The sequence below is a fragment of the Anthonomus grandis genome, chromosome 22, assembly GCF_022605725.1.
Source record: "Anthonomus grandis grandis chromosome 22, icAntGran1.3, whole genome shotgun sequence".
NCBI classification, from domain to species: domain Eukaryota; kingdom Metazoa; phylum Arthropoda; class Insecta; order Coleoptera; family Curculionidae; genus Anthonomus; species Anthonomus grandis.
In genome coordinates, this window is record NC_065567.1 from 33,188,700 (window position 1) to 33,212,919 (window position 24,220).

The window sequence follows — 24,220 nt, forward strand, 5'->3', positions numbered from 1 at the left end:
CCCTGGGGTACACCATACCTCATGACCCTTTCTCCAGACAATCTTCCGTTTGAATACGTAGACTGACGCCTGTCTACCACATATCTGTTGACCAAATTGCAGCTTGACTGAGAAAGTTCATAAAAGGCTAGCTTAGAAATTAGGATGCTATGAAAAATACAATCGAAGGCCTTGGAGGGATCACAAAAGTTGATCCTAGGAAGTCATCTCCAGGCCCTCCACTATACCCTCACAATTTATCTGGGCCAATGCCATTATAGTAGATCTCCCCTCCTTAAAACCAAATTGTTCATTTATAAGGACTCAAAATAACAACACAGTTAATCCTTTAAAAGTACTTTAAAAATGTTGGAAAAATTGCGGATGTAAGAGTTTTGTGACCCACCTTGCAGGCAGAGAGGAGTGGCACCACTTCAATGGGCCTCTATTGCTAAAAAGGGGGACCATCTGGTATCATATAATTCCATAATGCACAACAGAACTGTGGTACAGAGGACGCTACTATCTTCCAGGCGGAAGTTTTTGCTGTATATGGAAACTCGCACGGAATATCCTAAACTGCGGATACAGTCGTATCAATCTGCTCGGACAGGCTGCTAGTGAGGATATTACGGTGCAAAAGGTGAGCCCCAAGCTCGTACTGGAGGAACTGGTGAAGGTGAGCTGCAGGGTTCAGCTTGTCTGAGTGCCTGGCCACTCAGCCTATGCTGGAAACGAGGAAGGGAACTCTCTTGCTAAACTGGGATCGGAGAAACGGTCGGTGGAACCTGAACCCATAATCAATATAGCTAAATATGTAGCCATTACATCAATGAAATCTGCTGGCAAATGGACCCTCCGAAGATGGAAGGAAGCACCTGACGTGAGAGAGGATAATACACTAGTTCGGCTAGTGATAGATCTTTTAACAGGACATTAACATTCAAGATACGATATTCACACTATCGGTATTGGGGACAATCTGGCATGTCGGTGGTGTTGGAAGGAGTATGACCCTGCAGACCACATTATCAGGTAGTGCCCAGCACTGACGCGCGTTATGTTCAATTTGGGTAACATCTGCAATGTACCAAACAACTTTAAGTCCATCAAACCAGAGAGCCTCATGGTTTTTTCTAAGGCTATTGACCTATGCTAACCGTCGGTGGGGCACGACGGGTCCATTACGAGACCTATGTGCATAACAGCCTATTTGCACTGCACTACAAATCTTCCAGTAAATACCAAAGAGGTTAAAGTTAAGTTACAGTTAAATATGTCGTTTTAGGAGATTTGACACTTCAATTATCTCCAAATCCTTTAGCATCTTCGTTCAGATTAAATATTACAAAGGAACAGTGGCAACAGCGCATTCCTTTACTTTGCTCCAGTTGTTTGCCCTCCAAGGTGCTTGTCACGCCCCACGTCACATCTGTCAATCAGTTGTTTATTGTCATTGTCAATTTATTTATTTGTCAAATAGTGTCAGTGTCAGTTCGGTTTCGTGCTAAATGGGTTGCCTTTGATTTGTTGCTTCGATTTTCAAAATTTTTAGACTTTTTCGAAATAATGAGTGCCACCGGGGGAATACTGCCTACTTACCAACGTTTCGTAAACACTCCAGTGCCTTTTAGACGTTCCTTTAGGTCCAAAGAAAAATTTATCATATTCCTGGTTTTCGCGACGTTTTGCCTGGTTTGTTTTGGTACATTTTTTTATCTCCCAGAGTTCAGGGGCACAGGGGGCCGAGTTTATGATCACATAAAAAGAGCCGGGCCTGACCTACTGATTCCACCGCCTCCACAACTGGAGGACACTAGGGAGGCCCAAAAGTTTATTAGGCATGAAGAGGATGCCAAAGATGACCCCCATATTATTGGGGACAGGGAGAAACTTAGGGTAAATATTTACTTATTTTGCATCTTTTTAAATTAGCTGCTTCTGGATACATTCTTAACTTAATTTGTTGAAACAGAAAATGGTAAACAAATAAGTGCTGGTACTTAAAAACAAACCTTTTCTATAGCTATTGACCTTTGGAGTTCACCAAGGGTTAACAGTTAATAAGTTAATTTCTCTGTCATTATCATTTTACAAAGAAACCATGTCAGACCTGTGTCTGAATATCATTTAAATAATTTTGAAAAAGTGAAAGTAGAATAAAAACATTTTCAAGCTTGACAGGCATAACAACCCAAGTCAATAACTTAAATTAGTGGTTGAGTCTTGTATAAGGACCTTGAAGCATCCATTGAAGCTCATCTGGTGGTCAATGTATTTTTTTTAAGTTAAAAAATATTTAAAAGAAGAGTGTAATATAGATCCTACATTTTATTATTATTTCATTATTAAAGATTCCCTTGGATTGGTAGTTGTAGGAAGCAAATAATTATCTCTCAGTGATTCTAACAAGGGTGGATGGGCAATAGCGCTGTTCAAAACTTAACGTCATAAATTGCCTTGGGTTGAATCAACTTTTTTGTAATTAAATGTAATTAAGATCAATTAGATATACTTAACTAATTGGAATATAATTATTTTTGAAAAGGTTGAGAGATCTAGAAATCTGTATTATTACATTACTGTATCATTACTGTAGTCACCAACATCTAGCAATTAAATCCTATAATAAATACACCTATTACCATCACTCTATATAAAATATATAAATAATAGTAGTAGTAGTAATCTTTTATATGAAAAAAATTTGTTTATTCCTCGATTAAACAAAATTTTAACCTATACATTTACAAGAAAATATTTAAAGATTACTACCCCAAATCAATTTTAATTTTAATAAAAATTGTTATACAGTAAGGATTTTAAATATTTTTTAATACAGAACCAAATTATTTTAGTCCTCTAGAAAACCTAATACATACTTGATTAACACCTGATTAAATTTTGTCCTGTATCCTGTAATGAAGTGAGGGATATCATAAATTCTTCAAAGAACAAGGCAAGTTGTGAGATTTTTGGGTTTGGCATCAAGCTTCTTAATACTATTAAAAGCCTTATAGTTGTACCTTTGACCAATTTAATTAACAACTGCTTTAATGAAAATGTTTTTAATATATTTGTTGTACCAATCTTTAAAAAGGGTGACAAAAACGAAACTTCAAATTATAGGCCCATCTCATTACTTCCTGCTGTTTCCAAAATAATCGAAAAATGCATGGCGGTGAAATCATTAATTTCTTTGAGGGTAATGGGTGTTTTGTAAATTGCCAGTTTAGCTTTCTCTCCGGAAGGAGCACAACATTGGGCATACTAAACCCTATTGCTGATATCTGTGAGTCATTTGAAAATCTAGTGTATAATGCTGTTCTTGTTTGTGACCTCTGCAAAGCATTCAACCATGTGTCTCATTATCTCCTCCCAAGCAAACTAATATATTACAATTTTCGCAACAACAGTATTGCTCTCTTAAAATCAAAGCAACTTGAACATTGGCAGGCTTGGGTTTCAGGGATGATTGTAGAGAAGCTTTTAAAAGCTTTAAAATATTAACCTTACCTTCTCAATATATACTCGAAAACCTCCTGTATGTAAAAGACAATTTGGGGAAATTTAGGGTGCATGGTGTGGTTCACAGTTATAACCTTCGGCAAAATAATTTGCTCATCCCCACCTACCACAGGTTAAAAAGGTGTCGAAATGGCCCAGGCTATCTGTCCATTAAATTATATAACAGTCTTCTCAATGATATTAAAAATTTAGATAGGGGTAAGTTTAGGAACAAAATAAGGAAAATTTTCCTGTTGAACAGCATTTATTCATGAATGATGAATTTTTGCATTATAAATTTTGAATTTTTATATTAAATTTTGTACTAATTTTTAGAAATTGTTATAACTGTAACTATTTGTTGGTAGTTTTATAAGTGTTAACCATATTTATATGAGGTGTAAGGATTTTATTATGTTCATCTATTTTTTTTTTTGTATTATATTAATAAGTGTAAATACTTTATGTATAATGACATGAATAAATTGAGATTGAGATTAAAGAATTTCAATTTTCTTTCATAAGAACATTTAGTTTACCCTTGTCAAAAAGACCAAAAGGAGTTGAAGACATTCTTATAGTGTTTACATAAAAGTTGTGCTGTTGCCTTATCTGATAACTATGAATTTCAATATTTCTTTTTAGGAAATCTTGCGTATATGAAGGTAGAAGACCATGCTCTATTTTATAAATAAATATAAGAAGTTTATATTTAAAGCTTTGTTCTATATCCAGCGAATCTAAAGATTTTAACATAAATATTTATTTTTGGTTCATATTTACTACAATTTCAAATTGTTTGTATGGCACTGTTTTGCAGTACTTGCAACTTATTTATATCTGTTTTGTTTCAGAAAATGTGGCGTTATTATGCTGTTAAAAATTTGTACCTTAAACAAGATAAAAACCTATTTTTTTTGCCCACTTTACCAATGACACTCAAAATAATCATTTAAATTTAACTATTTAATATAAATCCAAGCCATTTTATTCTGTTAACAAATTCAATATTTGCATTATTCATTTTAATACTAAAATTTCTAGTGAAGTTTCCTTTATCTGTTTTAGAGTTTCCAATTATCATACCTTTTGATTGTAACAATTTTTTTTATTGACACACAGCCAAGAATAAACTTTAATTCCTCATTATGAGTCATAGATAGGGTCTCATGTGGCTTAGATCTAAAAAAGATGACAGGGTCATCAGCAAATTGATGTATTTAGCAAAGTGTCAAGCTTGATGTTATGTTATTGATATACAAGGCAAACAACAGTGGTCCAAGGACAATTCACATTTCTCACCCATTTGATAATACCCCCTGTAAAGGCCATATTATCATCTTCTATCAAGTAACTAATATTTTACAAGAATAAAAGTCATATCTATAAAAGTTCTCACCCAATGATTTTAATTATTTTTCTTTTCTTTTGTTGTAGGCAAAAATAGAGGAAGACTCTGATCTAAAAGTGCTCGAACGTCCAGATGAGGCCATAATTGTACCAAGACGAATTTCAACAGGCGATGCACCTCCGAAGGATCAAGACAACCTTGAAGACCGCAATGTCAATCAGTTGGATGAAGTCTTAGGACCCGAAATCGTAACTGTACCTCCAGCAGCCGCTCAAAGCTATCCAATCAGGCAAGGAGGAGAAGATCGGGAAGCTAGTGTAAGAGAGAAGAGGGACAAGGTGAAAGAGGTAAGTACATATTTTATCTTTTTACTAGAAAATTACTCTGAAAAAATAAAATTGTTGGGCTAATTAATTATCAAAATGGGTAAATGGGTATTTGGTTTAAAAAAGTTGCTTACTTTTTTGTTTTAAAGCCACATATAAAATATTGTTTATGGATTTTTAAAATTATGTTGTTGGTATAAGATTATAATATATTTAGCTGCAAAAGTCACTGTAAGGCACAAAACCCTTTTAAAAGATACAAATAAACAATAAAACACTCTTATGTCTTCATTAAAACTGTAGAGAGAATTTTTTATGAATACATTTTTAATAAACTTTGCATTGATTCATTTCATCCACAGCCTCAGGATATTTATTGCAAGATTTCTTAAGTGAAATTCTATTCTCTTTGTAGAGAGGTCTGTGACTAATAAAACTCATTTGTTTTTTCTCAATATTTCATCCTATATTTTAGTGACTTCTTCAGGAGAAACTCGAAGAAAATAAAAAATTATGTTTATAAAGGCACAACAAAATGATAGATGAGTTTTTTTCTCTTAAACAAAATTGCAGTAAAAAGAATTACTTCATATTAATTAAAAATTGTAAATAAAATGAACAATAAATATAACTTAAAACACAGAGTCAGTCTAACAAAATATATTTTTTTTTTGGATATTCTATTTATACTAACCAGATTATGATGCTAGACAGTAGCACTGAGTTTTATTAGTCCCAGACCACTACCTGACAATAACTTTTTATTTCTTTAATAGTATGGCGGTAAACAAATTTAAAACAAAAAAACTAAAAAAAACAGCCTGAGGGCCAATTACAGACACTAATATTAATTAAGGAAATTATGTACATACAATTGCAACAAAAAAAAAACTCAAATCCAGTATCAATAACACCAAGTTATCTTCTTATGCTAACAATAAGGGGTGACTTAAAATGTGTAGGCCTGAGAAGCACAAAGTTTAGCATCATTAATTTTTGTAAATTTAATTAAATCTAAAAGGACTAAATCCAAATCACACACATAAATTTTAAAGTAATTCTAAATAGGTGAGTTTTTATAATTGTTTTTTTTTCAGGCCTTTTTTTTAAACTACAAAACTAATTCTCATGCAAAAGTAGAGGAATGTCTTTGACATAGATTTTTAAATTAACCATATAATGAAAATGGCTTGGAAACAGTCAGTTTAACTTTAGGTCTAACTTTTCCACACAGAAACAACATGAATAGTCACTCTGTTCTTTGACAGAATCTTAGCTTTTCTTTGTTTTTTAATTTATTAAACTGCAAGTATTTTTACCATTGATTATATCTCTAAATGATAAACGAACAAATGGTATTTTTTACCCACATAACCGGGTTTATGTGACAACAAGGGCTTGTTATAGCCGAATTTCGTCACGCATATACGATCGCCACGGCTCATTTAGTTTAGCAACCTCATTTCCGATGTTACTTTGTACCACACACATTTTTTATTTTATAAATACTGAACTTAATCACCAATCTGAATGTCTTTTTTTCTGCAATAAAATACCTTTTTAAGCAGAAAAAGTGAAATGTCAGTTTTGGACCACCCTTTAGAGCCTTTTTTATTTGTGAGAACAAAATATGCAAATGCCTTTGTACATTGCTATAGAACTTTTTTTTAAAGATCGGCCGTTCTTCGTTTTTTGGTTTGTTTCGAAACTGATGATGTCACTGTATGCAGATTTTGACTCAGGCCGACTATAAATTGGGCAGAACCGCAAGCAACTTCCTTTTTTTCGTCGGGAAGATATTATCGTGTATTTTATTTAAGTCTTAAATAGTTTAAGAGTTTTAAACGAGAGTTAATGTGTAATTAATTGGGACCGTACTTAATATGTGTGTAAAGTGAACAAAAGATCTAGCACAAAGCAAGTCACGAAGTAGGTGACGATTTATCGTACATATTGAACATGCTAATTAGTTTAATATAATAATAAATTAATTATAGCGTTCTATAAGAAAACTAGTTCAGTATTTTTGATTCTGGTATGTGCGATTTTTACAGAACTGTACTTTTTTTTCATTAAGTGAATTGGAGCAGTTTATACTCTTTTTCATTAAATCACCCAGACGTTTTAATCTGCTCGGTTTTCGAAATCCTTTTAGTTGCCAATTGCCAGACGCTTCTCACCTGTAACTTTACTAAGGCCATCATTATAACTTTATATATAGAACTTGGCCACTTTTACACAGCTGTTTTAAGTAGTGTGTACTAAGTTGCAGGTTCATTTAGTAATATTATTTTTCACTAAACATTTGTTACCCTATACAGGGTGTAAAGATTTTAAAAAGAAAACGCTCGGACACGTCAATTTAGATTACTAGGGGAAACATGTTCAGAGTATAATACGACTCCCATCTGTCCATCCCTTAGCCAGGGTGGAACTCTCCTCAAAAATTTTAAATGGAATAGTGGGTCAAGAGTTATACCTTGTTTGAAAGGTCTTTCGATTCTCTTTACGGCTATACCTAGTCTAAAGGAGTTTACTTCAGCGGTTGTCAAACTATTGACTAATTTAAGATTTAGTACGGTTTTTTTAAAATATTAATTTATAATAATTATGCATAAACATTAGTCCAGCAAATGCTGAAAATGGCCACCGTTAACCTCCATGCAATAATACAGATTTTATTCAAATCGACGTCGCACATTTCGTAGCATAGCAGGAGTTATCTGTTGGCATTCAAGTGTAATTCTTTCGCGCAATTCTTCTATTGAAGCTGGTTGGGTTGCATAGATTTTACTTTTTAGATGACCACAAAAAAAAAATCCAGAGGTGAAAGATCAGGCGACCGCGCGGGCCATTCAACAGAACCTCTCCGTCCAATGCAGCGACCAGGATATTTCTCATTTAAATAATTGCGGACAGCTATTTGCGTAATGAGGGGGCGCCTTATTATTGTCATTTTCAATAATGTTCGTTATTGCCGGATGGTTCTTGTACTGACCTGAGGTACATTCCATCAGGATTACCGGGTATAAAAAATGGTCCAATAATATGATCGAATGCCACAGCAAACGTTTAATTTTTGGGGATGTTGATTATGTACTTGGTGATAAATGTGTGGATTGTGCCATTTAAGAAAAACGATTATTCATCTGAGAAACAAATGCTAAGCACATAATTGGGATTATTTAATGCTTTTTGACTAGTTATTTTACAGAACTCCAAGCGCCGATCCTCATCGTCTTCATTTATTTCATGTACCAGGTTTATTTTATAGGGGTGGAAATCATGAGTTTTTAGAATCCTTTGTATACTTCCTCAATTGATCCTTGATACAGAAGGTAACTGTTGAGTGCTTAGTGTAGGATCCATATCAACATGTCCCAAAACCGCAACCGCTACAGCTTTATTCTGTACCAATTTCTCAACATTCCTTTTTTTTATTGGCCACCGATCCTATTTCCCTAAATTTTGTAATTAGTCCTATGACTGATGACATACTTGTTTTGCATGTTTCTGTTTTCTTTACAATATTTTCAATGTTCCGCTGTTCGAAATGCATTTTGATTATTAGCAAAAAATAACTCCATTATCTTTTGTAGGATATAAACCATTTTGACTATTACTTTGTTTAACGCGATAAACTAGGAATCAATGATCCAATTTCACTCTGACCAAGTTGAACTGACCTCTAAGTAACATTATTATTTATTGTTTATTTGTATTTTAACATACTTATTTTTTTTTCCAATGTTAATAATAGTAGAATTTCTGTACATTTCAAAGCTACTCCTTTACAAATGCAATTGAACTTATTATATTCGAACTCATATCGAAAATAGTTTATTTCGATCAATCTTTTCATGTGTATCCTGGCTGCTCAAAGCTTCCAAATTAATTATATGTTTAATGTAGGGTGAGTTGTACTATTATAAACGATTTTAGTTGCTTCTGTTAAAAAAATATCAACATGTTTAAGTTTTTTTTCTAATACTACTGAAAAGACTTATCTAATTAGTGTTCACCTAAATTATATTTTTGTATTTTGTACACCATTTTGCCACCAAGGTGACCAAGGACAGACTAATTAAAATACCTTTGACACTCAGCACCAACCTCAAAATCTGTATTATTACGTGGAGGTTAACAGTGTCCATTTTCAGCATTTGTTGGACTGGTGTTTATATATGATTGTTGTAAATTAATAGTTTGACAAAGAATTTCGGTTATTTTCTACAAAACTGTATTAAATGATAAAATAGTCAATAGTTCGAGAACATCTGAAGTAAATTCCTTAAAACTAGGTATAGCCATAAAGAGAATCGAAAGACCTTTCAAACATGGTATAACTCGACCCACTATTCTATTTATAATTATTGAGGTTAGTTCCACCCTGGCTAAGGGATGACAGATGAGGGTGGTATTATACTCTAAAAATGTTTCCCCCTGGTAATCTAAATTGACGTGTCATTTTGACCGAGTATTTTCGTTTTTGTTTAGCCACCCTGTATATAATTTACAATAGTTTAAAACATAATCTTAATAGAATGGATGCCTCTCAAGCATCTGCTGAAGTGTTTTTTAATTTTAATTGTTAAGCGATTGAAGAAAATAATATTTTAATCTAAATAATCAAAATCTTTGTCCTCGTGATTTAATTTTTACCGTCCAACCACTCGGGATGTTGCAAAATGGGTTTCAAAACTTTAGACTTTGGTTGATCAAGTTTCTGTTCTATACAGATTCTATGAACGTCGATCTGGGATACCAATATACACAATTGTATTGGCTCCTATAACTTAAAAAAAAACAATTTCATTGTCCTTTTTATTGCCATCACGCGAATGCCATAAAACAGGGAGCCACCCTAATCAATCTAAACTACCTACCTAATATACCATATCAAGTTAAAACCATTAAATCATTTTGATGGCTTCTGGTCAATCGACTGTTTCCTTAAGTAATTTCCGGTTTTTCTGCCGTCCACCGGGACCGAAATCTGAGACTCGCCGACATCGAGAATCTCGAAACGAAATTATCGCCCCAACAGGAAATTTGAAAGCAAATTTTGCTCTATTTCGCTAGGGAGGACTCTGTTACGGTAATCAATTTTGCTGCATTGTACGTCGTAAATAGTGAAGATCTATTCATTGTTTTCAGCTCATTAACTAAATTTCGAGCCAACCAATGGAGCACGAATAATAGAGCTGGTTTTACTAGATGGAAGTTAATGTTTGTTAGGAGAAAAAAGTATGAAATAGCATGAGGCAATGAGTAGCTTCTCACAAATATTATGCATAGAAGAATTCTTTTGTTTATTTATTTATTCATGGCAATACAATGTTTACAAATTCAAATTCAAAAAGTATCCAAGTCAAACTTAGGACTAATAGATATAAGAAAGCAAATAGAGTTACAATAATTTTTTTTTCAAATGACACATCCATATTTGGTACTCAGGACAAAACATCATTAAAAAACTCGTTTAATGTATAATATGCCTTAGTAACTAACAATCTTTTTAAATGGTTTTTAAATCTAATATAAGAGCTAAGTTTTCGTATATGAAGAGGAAGGTGATTGAAAATTTTTTTACCCATGTAAATAAAACAACTTCTCACTTGCTCTGAATGTAGAATGGGCAATCGAAGGATGTATGTAAGACAAGTTCCAAACGAACTGCCTTCTACAATTTCCTGCTGGTGCTTTTTAAATACCATTGTTATTGTTTTAAGCATATACAAGCAACAAAGGGTCATGATTCTATTTTAAACAAGATACTGACTGAACACTGTTTAGTCCTTGTCAACAACAGAATGTAAAAAAAAAACAATAATAACAAATAGGTTGGTGATATGGAATCAAACTCTGGGGCGTATATCCAATACCAATTTTAAATCTTTTATCCCCTGATGATGGACACCACTGTATCCGAAACATGTAGGGAATTTTAAATAAATAAATGCTTAATAAATAAGTGGAGGGAGACTGCAGAATTTTCATTTTACCTTAAAATCCAAGTATTCAAAAATAAAATATACACAAAACAATTGGCTTATCTACAGGACATTACATATACATCATACTCACAACCAGTCATAAAATGAAACACAGGTATAATAATAAACTACATTCAGACCCTATAATTAAGAAATTTATTATTATTATTATTATTATTATTGATTAAAGTGCATTCGCAATTTTAAAATTTGTTTACCTTTTTTTTGAAATATAGAATGTTTTAATTTCATCTGGTAGTTGACATTGACCATGTTTGACACCCTTTTCATATCTTGAAAGTGTTTCCTGTACTGGTTCTTTGCACACAAGTGTTTCCTGCTGAGGTTCTCTTGCACTTATCTGTCAATGTTCTGGATGCATCTGCCTGGATTAATGCGTTTTGGTCCCGGGGTCTGTTTCCGTCTTGTCTGAAGTCTGCAATGACAATTCCTCTGTTTAAAGATGGTGACTCAGGTAACCCTCATGAAAAAATTGGTAAAAAAAAGAATGTGGCAATATTTTCATTCCTTTAATTTGATAACATTTAAGCAATTTGGGTTTCAGTTCGTCAAAGAGAGTTTTCAGACCGTTAAAGAAAGAATTCCTAAACAAGGCTTATTATAGTGTGGAGGAATTCTATCGGGTTGAGCTAGTGCTAGCTTAATGTTGGATTTCTTGGCGAAATTCAAAGATCCCATCTACCTTATTATATTTTAAAAACAGGCTGCCGTCTTGAATATATTTTCTTGGAAACCCTGACGTGTAGATAAGGCCGCCACCTGCCTTGTTATAAAGTCAAAATAAGTTAAGCGAGTAAACTGGGATTTTGCACTGGCCGCGTTTTTTTTTCATGAGCATTATGCAAACAGCAGCCATAAAGATTAAGAGAATAAAGCAGTATCTTATATCACAGTTGATATTGTGCTCGACAACCTGATTCTGTTAAATTAAAATCTTTACCACATGCTTTATACTAATTTCATGATTTTCTGGGTACTTATATACTGGGTGTTTATGGGCACAATTTGCACCAATTAAAACCCTTGTCCACCTCGTCTCCTCATTTCCTCCAGATATCGTAATCGTTGCCTTTCCTGCTTTATAGCTAGAACATACAAATTGTGGTAAACTCATGAATTATATCATCATAATATTTGCGGCCTAAACCTAAAATTAGAAACTCATTACTAAAACACTGCTGTAAAAATAAATTAATAATTCTGCGGAATTTCAGTTTGTATTATGCAAGAATAATATTTGAATCTACTATGCATATTTATAACATAAATATCTTATCATAAAAAATGCTTATATTAAATTCGATATTTATGTCAGATTATGAAATATTTGGACCTCTACTAGATTCTAGATAGAAGAGGCATACCAGGACATTTTGCAACTTGATCCTTTTTTGCAATTTTGAGACGTGAAGAAGGTGATTTGTAGTAAGAGAGCAAGTATAAACTTATAAAGTTAGGGGTAACCTCATTTTTACAAAGTATATAATTAAATAGTATAAAAAAGATTTTACAAATTAGTAGCGATAACAAAGCAATTAATTACCTAAATAGGAAAACAATAATATTTCTGAATCCTAAAATTTTAATATAATTACAAGAAAAACATTTATAAATTACCTAAATCTAACCCGTTCAATTAATTTTTAAAGCCACACTGAGTGCACCCAAAAATATTTATATTTATTTATTTTAACCACAAAGCCAATTTACAAGAATATATTAAAATACATAATAATAACAATAAGTGGCAAAGAATATAACAATAATCAATAATATGAAAGTTAACAAAACTAGGTATAGCAAAAAATACAAAAATATAAAACATAACCCTATTGACAATTTCAGCACTTTAATTTTTGAAGTACCAAGGGGGTCAGGATTAAGCTCATTAAATGCTTTCATCATTCTGTTGATTGGAGAAAAGAACCTGTAATTAGCATGATGGAAAGGCAACCGAAACATAAATATATCCTCTATTATCTTATAATTAATATGAAAATTGCGGTAAATTTTGAAGCTTTGAACGCTAGGGAACAAAGAAATGCTTATATTAATATTGTTTAAAACCCGCAGTGGTCTATCAATAGGGGAATGTTGTCCATAGTCGGTTGAATGAACTGGAATGTGATAAAAAAATATAGGTGTATATTCTAGGGTATTGAGTTTTAATGTATCAGATCTATGGTAGTTTTCAAATTCAATATGAAGTTTCTACCCTATGAAACGAAGAAACTTATTTTGAAAATGTCCAGACAATCAATGTGAATCCGACTGTGGGGACCAAATGATAGTGGAATATTCCAGATTAGTTCGCGCTAGTGAAGTGTACAGTAACTTAATAGCCTACCAAGATAATCCCTCAGAATTACGGATAACAAATCCCAGAATTGTTGTACTCTATGCTAATCTTTGAGATAGGCTTAGAAAAAGACAATTTCTAATCAAACTAGGCTCCAAGACTATCCTTTGATTATAGAAACAGACTGTAAAGTGTCATTCTTGAAGAAACTTGGACGAAAACATTTTTTCACATTTAGCGAAGGATTATTAGATAGTGACCTCCCACCACTCAATACTCCGTTTTAGATCGTCTGCAAACACACTGCAAGTAGCATATTTGATAACACTCATCAAATCGATGACAAATAAATTAAACACTGTTTAACTTTGTTAATAACTGTGTTATTGTCCCTGCGGAACTCCTGAACTCTTACTTCCTGTAAGAAAACTCTTAAGCCAAGCAATAAGTGAAATGAGCAGTGAAATCCCTTTTTGAAATTTCTGACTTAGTAACTTGGTATTTACTCCATCAAAGGCCTTCAAGAAATATATGGAATCTATGGAATTTAGCAAACATACTATTAGGATGTGCACTGGTTTTACGAATATTCCTCAAGTAGTTCTAGAATTGTGGAGGATTTTGTAAAAGTGATATGGTGTATACATGAACGTAATAAATACACCTGGACTGCTAATGCAAATGTCCACCATGACCAAAAATAACCGCTGCCTGGTGGCCGCCATTTTTATTGTAGTTGTGTCCTTTTAATGTTGGTCACTCTGAACATTTTCAGTGTTGCCACCCAAGGATATATTAAATAAAGGTATCGGAGTTGACAACGCTGACGTTTGACCTGTTATCTATCATGTGTGTAAGTATAAAAAGTCGTGACTCGTGACTTTCTTCACTCATAAATAATGAAATTATAGCGGGTTATCCAATTCGAGGTTGGCTAAGTACAACACTGCCGTTTGACACCTATCAGAAATAAACGTCATGTGAAGCGTTTTTTTTTTAGTTGAAGGTTTGCTATTTATAGATATGGATCGTTTAACAGTCGAACAACGTACTAAAATTATTAAATTGTTCTATAAAAATGGTGATTCTCCTGTGTCAACGTTTAAAGCTTTACGAGCTGATTACGGTCGACATAATCGTCCTACAGAGCAAACAATTTCGAACATAGTAAGAAAATTTGAAGAGACTGGATCGGTTACTGTTCCAGCTGAAAATATCGCTGCTGCGAGTCAAAGTATGGAGGAAGACCCAAATTTGTCAATTCCTCAGCGTGCTCAAAATTTGGGTTTGTCTTACGACTCACTGTGACGAGTTTTGCATTTGGATTTACAGCTCCATCCGTACAAAGTCCAACTCACTCAAGAACTTAACAAGCCTACAGACCATGGACAACGCAGAACATTCCCAAATTGAGTGCTTGAAAAACAAGCTGCTGATGCTCATATTTCGAGCAGAGTTTTCTTCAGTGATGAGGCTTATTTTACGCTATACGTAAATAAACAGAATTGCCGCCATATGGGGTTCTAAATATCCTCAGGTGATCGTAGAAGTGCCTTTGCATCCCGAAAAAGTAACTGTATGGTGTGCATTATGGTCTTGTGGTGTCATTGGTCCCTATTTTTTTGAAAACAATCGTGGGAGAGCCTTAACAGTGAACTCTGAGCGGTATGGAAGCATGTTGAGCAATTATTTTAAGTATAAACTTATTTATCTATTTATAAAGTTTAGGGGTAACCTCATTTTTACAAAGTTTTTTTACAAAGTTATTTATTTTAACGGCAAAGTCAATTTACAAGAATATAATAAAATACATAATAAGTGGCAAAGAACAATAATCAATAATATGAAAGTTAACAAAAGTAGGTATAGCAAAAAATACAAAAACGTAAAACATAACATTTAAATGAATTAACAGAGTCTACCAAGGGATCAGGATTAAGCATATTAAATGCTCTCATCATTCTGTTGATTGCAGAAAAGAACCCTTAATTAGCATGGTGGAAAGGTAACCGAAAGGTGATATCTATTGGCCCCCAAGATCCTGTGATCTCACACCTTTGGATTTTTTTTTGTAGGGCTATGTGAAAGATCGTGTCTACGCCAATAACCCTCAAACTCTTCAACAACTTAAAGCCAATATTCGTGAAGTTCTAGCCGAGATATCACCTGAAATGTGCCGAAAAGTGATTGAAAATTTTCTTAAAAGGATTGAAGTTTGTCAGAGGTCCCGCGGTGGACATTTAAATGATTTTGTGTTTCACATATAATGGAATGATTCAATCTTTAAAACAAAATAAAAATTTCGTCTCCATCTGAATATCTTGTGTGTTTTATTTAACGTTACTTTCCCAAGCATAAAATGGATAACCTGTTATTATATAAAAATCATAGTTCAAAAATTAACGAAGGTGCCTTAAATTTATATCCTTGCATAAGGATATTGTCCATGTTCTGGAAAGCTTTCCTCTAAGAGGTATAGAATTCGATAGGTCGCAAAACTAGTTGCCAATAAATACAAATTTTTAAACATTTATACCATTTAGTTCTATACCTCTTACCTGTCGTTTAAAACATTTACCTGTAACGCTTCTCTTTCGCTCTCTTTTTAGTTACATCATTTTATGTCGTTCATTTATGTCGTGATAATAGTAAAGGTCTTTTATTGATTATAAATATACAAAATAATCAATTGGGCGAGGTTCAGGTCAGTTTTGCGTACAGACAAACAAATGATCTGTTTTTCCATCTAACCCAATAAACCGAACTTAACCTAAGTACCTATGTTAAGAAAGTCACCTATAGCAGCTATAAATATTAATTTAAATATTACTTATCTTTGAACCAAAGGTTCAAAAATTTCAAAAGTTAAATGGAGATCATAATTTTTATGGTATTAGGATTCTTCATGTTTATATTTAACACATATTTTAATGTGCATTCAACTATCCCAGTAAGTTAATTAAAACTTCGTAAATTTTAACGAGAGTCTTAAACAAGTACAAAAAACATATCAAAACTAACGCAACTATGTTAAATTCTTAACTAAATGTAATTTTCTATTTTGTTTTTGTAAGCATAACCTCCCAAAAACTTTAATTGTTTTGTTTCCCTACAATTGGCACCACTGAAATTTGTCTAGAGTGACCAACATAGAAAGAACCCAATTACGCAAAATGGCGGCCACCTAGTAGTGGTCATTTATTTTTCAATGGATTGGCAGTCCAGGTATATTTATTAAGTTCGTGAGTGTATATTACCGAACATGAATCTAAATTTCTTTAAATATTGAAATACGTTGCGAATCCGATATACGTCATGGTATGGCGCATTTCTACCTGCAGATTCTCACACATTCTGCGGTCAAATTATTATTTGACTCGATTGTCTGGACCGATATTGAAACGATTGAGTAAGTTTTACGTTCACCCGCAAACCATAGTTGAAAATTAAGAAACATCCTGCCACCTGCGAGTTCATAATCTCCGTAATCGGAAGAAGAAGATGAAAAAAGAAACCTGTTGATGATCCTGTTCCTTTTCTGTTCGGTCGGTAAAGTATAAAATTTGCAACTTGTGGGTAAGCCGATTAAAAAGTATAAACGGGTTGACAAAATGGCCGGCCTTGCGGCTTGCCGGCATACCGGCGCGAAGAAGACCAAGTAACAAAGAATTAATTGGTGCTTTCTGTGTCTTACTCGCCAGATCGTGAGTATATTACGGAACTATGCTGGGAATGCAAGAGGAACATGGGGAGTTTTAGCCAATTAAGAGATGCAGTATCGCATCGAAACCGCGTATATAAAATAACTGAATATCATACCTTGTGGTCTCTTGGGAGCTCATTTAAATTTGGAATTTTCTACTTGCGATCCACGGAAGAGTGATTTAAAGAATCATGCTCGAAAATAAATAAAAAATGAATTTCCACATCCCAATTCTTCTTGTAGACCTACACTACTGAGTTTTATTTTATTTATTATTGACGGAATACCCCATTATATAATTTAATAATATATTAGCATTCTGCAAGATAACTTAAAGTTATCCAAGATAAGCATCATAAGTAGTTTTTAAATTTAAAAACCCAAAACTAATCCTCTGTATAACAAAAACAAATCAAATTACAAAAATATTTTTTAAATTAAATTTAAAATAGCTGGAATAATAGAGACATAAAAATTCAAGCAACAAATTTTATAGTAATAGCAACTAAACTAACATGTTTAGCTAACCTGTTTTTCTCAGTGTGTGTCGATATTTATGAATAATTGGTTCAAGAATAATTAATCCATATCAAGTTAAAATGCCTTGTTTTTTAAACAAATGCTTACAGTGTTCCCTACTGGCTGCTCCATAAATGTATTTTATAGCACTTTTTTGCAACACCAAAAGTGGCTCTGATTAGAGAACTCCTAAAAACAAAGCCCCATATCTGAACCTTGACTGTATTAAAACATAGTATACTGATTTTGCCATTACACATCCAAACTCCCAATAGCGAAACATCCGAATGATATCTTCTTTGAAAAATTTATAATATGAGATTTACAACTCAATTCAGTATCCACCATAACTCCTTAGAATTTAGCCTCAGGCCGAGATTCAACACGATGAACATGGAGAGCTCCACCTGACACTTAAACGACAAAATATAATTTGGAGAAGTTTAGCAATAGAAGGACTTGACCAGAATAGAATAGAATAGTACCATAGACTCATACCAGGACTTGAGCTTTTGAAGATCTGTGAGAATAGCTTCTTTAAGGCTTAGTTGGTAAGGCTTCGAATAAGGTGAACTTCCCAATTATATCAAGATGTAATATCATTTATAAAAGGTAAAAATAGTACTGGGCCCTAAATAATAGAAAAGTAAACTGACTCCTGAGGGACCCCTATTATTTTGTGGTATCTCAGATATAGAAGCCCCAATCAAAACCTTCTGGCTACGACGATCAGACAAATACGACTCGAACCAAGAATGCGACACCCCTCTAAAGCCTAGGTGGACCATTTGCATCAAAGTGATTTACACGGTCAAAAGCTTTTGAAAGGTCACAGAAAGCTGCTGCATTTAACCACTATTAATGCCTGAATATAGTCCTTCCAAAAAATGAAAAATGGCGTCGTTTGTACTGCGCTGTTCTCGGAACGCAAATTGAAGATGACTTAGAATATTGTTTGAATTGAGAAAATAATTAATATTAGGATAAATTGGAAATAAAGAAAGGAATAATCTTAGCCAATTTAAAACATGTGGAAAAAGTACCAGACTCCGAAGAAATATTAGTTGCTTGGGCTAAGCTATTCAAAATGTTGTCAGACAAACCTGTAAACATTTTTATGGATAGGCCATCATCTCCTGCGCTGTGTTTATTTTTAATGTCCAATATGGCTGGTTTTTTGTTCTGCCAAGTTTGTGGGAATGAGAAAAAATGAATTTTTAACTTTTGTAAAATTCAACAGAAGACTAAGAGGATGAGAAGGTTGGGTTATATTTTTAGTCAGATTTTCAGCTATAAAACAATAGAATTCATTTAATGAGTTCACAGATAATTCACTTTCATTAATGCTTGAGGAAAATTGGTTTTTCTTGCGAATATCGTCTAATATTTACCAACTCTCCTTTTGCTTATTAGATGCATTTGTTAGACGATTTATATAGTATAAATCCTTTGCGAGTTTTATAAGTCTCCTATAGATAGAACGATAATTATTAAAATAAATATGAAAGTAGTGGTTATCCATGAATTTCCTGATGTAGTGAAGAATTTTAAGGTTTTTAGAGGATGACTTTAATTTTTTTTGTAAACCATGTAAACAGTGTGTTATTGTTTGTAGAGTTTGTATTTTTTGTCAATGTCACATTATTACCATAAAAGTTACTTATTTGGTTTACCAATACCTTTAAAACCGAATAATACCGGAAGGAGAGAATATTTTTTCTATTTCGTTTAGTGCAATTTTATTAGTCCTTGAATTTAATCGAAAATGCCTCATCCACGTCCCCTTGCTGAAAAAATTGAAATTATTTTCATTTACGGTGAAAATCCTAATGTACATGAGGCCAAAAATTTTAATGTTCACCTTCCTGACCGTCCAGTAGGTCAAAAGTATATTCGCGAGCTAATTCAGAAATTTACCGAGACGGGTAGTGTTGCCAGTAGGAAAAATCCAGGGCGTCCCAGCTATCCAGAAGAAAAACAAGTGGATATGGTAAGAGATTCACAACAGTCTACTTCCATAGTTACTGTGAAAAGGGTACTTACAAAAAAACATAAATTTCATCCGTATAAAATTCAAATGGTTCATCAATTGACAGAAGATGATCCTGATAGACGTATGGAATTCTGCGAAGTGATGACTTGATTGAATGGTAAAATATCCGTTATTGGAGCGACGTAAATCCCCACATGTTTCGTGAAACACACACACAATACTCAGAAAAAATATATGTGGGGGCTGGCACATTGTTGGGCCTCTCTTTTTAGACGAAAATTTGACGGAGGACCTTTACTTAAACATGTTGGAAAATGCAGTAGAACCACTGATCCTTGAAATCATTGAAGACAATCCTCATGAATTTGAGTTAGAAACAGTTTTTCAACAAGATCGAGCACCGCCTCAGTTTAGCAGAAATGTTAAAGAATATTTGACTAATACTTACCACTTGCGATGCATGCCACTTTCCAAACAGTTCGACAGTTCTCCAATAGATTATTTTACTGTCTTGAAGTTAATGTTGCACATTTTCAACATCTTTTGTAGTGAAATAGTTACATTTCTGTGTGATCTAAAGTTTAATTATTTTAAATGGAAATAAAAACGCGAAAAATAAGATTTTAAAACGCTGCCATTTTGCTATGGGTAGAACTAATGACTTAATATTCTAGGACCATAAAGCATTCAGTGGGAGTTTTCAAATGATGTATAGCATGACCCCCTTTCTACTTGAGTTTATTTTTCAAAATGGCCTCCCGTCGCCATTTTGAAGTTTTGCAAAATGAGCTACGGACCAAAAAGTAGTATTTAGGTCGCTTATGATGTTTGCCAAGTTTCAAATTTTTATAATATAAATCATGCTTTTATATTATAAAAGCATTCAAAATATCCCACCCTCTGATATTTTGAATGCTTTTATATAAAAATTTGAAATTTGGCAAACATCATTTCATCAAAGGACATTTAAGAGCCGCACTGTATACATGTTATTTCACGAACCCTTTTCCCTCTGTTGTTTCTAATTTGTGTCAAAAGAATAACTGGTACACTTGTAAAATGACCATTTTGCAATAAACATAATTACGAATGGAGTATTTTGTGAATTCAAACAAAATCTCGAAAATAATCCGAGCTAAGACATTGACATCAGAGTAAGTCCCAAATAACAACTTATACGAGCGCAGGAACAAGTCGAGTACAGTGAAGATCTTTAAATGACTAAACTACAATGATAAATTTCTTATATATAAATATGATTATAACGTTCTGTACAGCAATTAAAAATCGATTAACACATTTACGCAACAGTGTCTTAATTTTTCAATGTAATCTCGTATCACACCACCGTTCGCGTGTCCAACCACATCAAATGAAAATATTTTTCCATGAAATATTATCTATCAGGGGAGGAGGTCAATCGACCGCTTAGGGTCACCGATTTGGAGATATCGCCACGATTATCACGGATTGGTCGTGTGACCAACAGCTTATTAGTGATAAGTCTTATTGGTTTTACATTTGTAACATAATTTAATTTGACGAAGCGATGATTTTAACAATAAAGAACGATAGGACTATAAAGCACTCATTGAGACTCTTTCAAGTTCCATTTAAGTTTTCAAGATGGCCCCCAAACGGTACAAGAAAAACATATTGTGGTCACATTTTTAAATATTAAAAACGAGTCCGAAAATCTCAGTATTTTTAAATTCACATAAAAACAACTAGAAAATATATTTTTGGATTTTAATCACATTTCATTGTTAGGGGCCATGTTATCATGTTGCATGTGTACTGAATTTTGACATTTTTTATTTAATATTAAATGTCTGTAATTTGCAGCTATAATCTATGGAAGCGCTGAGGATATTCACAAAATTTGCATTTTTAAACGTTGTATAGTGCATTAAAAATGAAAAATGCTTGCATATTTTCCAGGGTAAAGCAAATTAAAATCGTTTTTTAAAAGGTTTTAACTATTACTCCAATTGACTTTACAAATAAATAGATTTATTATTTAATACAATGTAATCTTTGAAGTGCTTTACATTGACATCTAAATTCATATGTTAAAAGATATCCTTATTTATCTATCGATAAATTTAATAATAACATTCATATTCAATATTTAATTACATATGCAGCTTGTTCTGGGCTATTAAATTAAATAAATAATGTAACAGAGGGCTTATTGATCCTCTTATAGACTTACTATGCTCTATTCGACTTTTTTTCATTAAATTAGCAACATATGTGTAAATACAGTTTATTAATTAATGCTACTGTAACCGTAAATCAATCGACAAATTCAAGATAGCACCAAGTTAGGTAATAAATTAAGATTTTAATCTTAAATAAATAAAATTCGTTTTTGTTCATTGTAATAAACAGGTGTAAGGAAAACATTGATAGTAGACCGAATTATATTGAAAAATAGCAACAATCAAGAATGGAAATGATAGACAGTTAAAGACATAGATAAAGAAACATGCAATTTATAAGTCATCTACTTGAAAAAGTCATTAATATGATAGAAAGGGTATAAGATAAGTTATGCAGAGCAGAGTTTTCAGTGTTACAAATAGATCTTTATGGTACTTCTTTCGTTTCAGTCAAAAAAAGAGCAAGTACTTTTATTGTACAAGAGCCACCACATTTGCTATCGATATAAGATATAATTTTTCCTGAGCTCATTGATGTTTTTACCTTCATAATTAACAACTTAACTTGCCTTTCAATTGCTCCATGTCTTAATCAGTGGAAATTCATATTCAAAAAACTAATCGACCAAATAACCTTTCTGGCTATAGACCTGTAAGTATCCTACCAACAGGTTCAACAATTTTAGAAAAAATTATTGCAACTAAATCAATTCTTACAAAAATACAAAGTTTTACCACCTATACAGTCAGGTTCACTTCCATTATTCTATATACTCAATACATCAATACAAGTTAATACAAATGCTGCTCTTAAATAAATTGAGACCTCTCATTATAGCTCTTATGTCTGCTGCAGAGAATTTAGTTTTAAATGAGAAAAACACTACAATGATAATATTTGGCCCAGCAAGGTATAATACCTTGCAAAGCGTCAATTTCTAAATTTCCCGTAACAATGTAAAGGTCACATTTAGTAAATCTGTTAAAAACCTGGCTCTCATAATTGACTTCGGCCTAAGATTTGCTGTGAACTGAAAAATCTATATTTGAGCAAAGATCTTCTTAGTACTAACATAAAATTAAGATTATATGATAGTCATATTCTCTTCACTATTTCATAGTGCGATGTTGTGCAATGGATGTGACCACTGATCCATGTGATCTCCAAGAAACTTGTCCAATGAATGTGAGTGAATTTAATTTTTTCTGTTATCCTGGTTCAAAGCAGTTTGTTTGAAAAAAACTACCTTTCAGCCTTCAATTGTGCATCCCTAGAGGCCTGCAGGGAATCCTCCAAAGTCCCACCAACAACATAAATGAAAGTATTATCCACAAAGAGGGTATACCTTGAGTTTGGATCTACTAAGGGCAGGCCATTAACATAAATGAGAAAAAGAATTGGGCCGAGAATGGAGCGCTGAGGCACCTCAATTGTTACTTCTTTCTGAGCAGACAACACTTCACTATATACTAAGCACATTGGATGCTATCCATCTGAAACCACTGATCTTCTCCAACAGTACTCAAGGGCTTTACTGAGATTACAGAAGAGAACTACATCACAAGCCCACTCATCAAATGCATTCATTAAATCCGAAACAACACTGCTCAGAGTCGTGTTCTTGCCCTGGAAAACAAACGGTTTACTAGCAAGAAGATATGACCTTTTCAAATATTTTTGGTAAAATAGGTAATAAAGCTATTGGTCTGTAATTGTCTGCCTTCATGCCAATGGAACCACAAGAGCCCTTTTCATACATTTGGGATCTTCGTAAAGGGGTACCAGAATCAGATTTAAAACCGATTTTTTGACCCTGATATTAAACCCATATATGTCCCTGTTGTTTTTAATTTTTAGATTTTGTATTATGTCTCTTACTTTATTAAAACTTACTTCCGAAAAAGAAAAGGTACCTGGGACAACATTTCTTTCGATAATTCTAGCGGGTTTACCGGGTTTGGTGACTATTCAATGTGAAAATTATTAGCAGAAATTGTGGCTCTACGAATGGCTTTTTAATATACAGTTTTGTATTTTTTTGTAGCAATCTTTCTTTTCATCACTACCATACTGCTTGCTGAGTTTTCCCAGAAATCTCAAATGGTCCCTCGTTTCTAATTGTTCTCGATTAAACCATGCATCACCACCTTCTGGTCTTCCGGTAAACGATTTTTTAAAAAACCATTCATTATACGATTCCTAGACATTCATATTTCAGCACTAACCTTAGTATCATCAATATAACCCCATGATCTCATTAAATTGTCACTGAACAGGAGCCACTATATTTTTATTTGACACATACTGATCTATATGAAATCAGGAAACTGTTAAACGAAACAGAAATAAAAAATATATGG

At 33.1% G+C, this 24,220-nt stretch overlaps 1 protein-coding gene across 1 annotated transcript in view; it reads left to right on the forward strand.

Moving 5' to 3' along the window:
* The first annotated feature begins 1,453 nt into the window (after positions 1 to 1,453).
* The window catches only part of LOC126748257 (mannosyl-oligosaccharide 1,2-alpha-mannosidase IA), a 47,730-nt gene continuing 24,963 nt past the window's right edge, over positions 1,454 to 24,220 (forward strand). The window contains exons 1-2 of the mRNA XM_050457363.1: positions 1,454 to 1,878; positions 4,924 to 5,184. Coding sequence (XP_050313320.1) covers positions 1,549 to 1,878; positions 4,924 to 5,184 — 591 coding nt within the window. The 5' untranslated portion in view covers positions 1,454 to 1,548. The remainder of the gene's footprint in view (positions 1,879 to 4,923; positions 5,185 to 24,220) is intronic.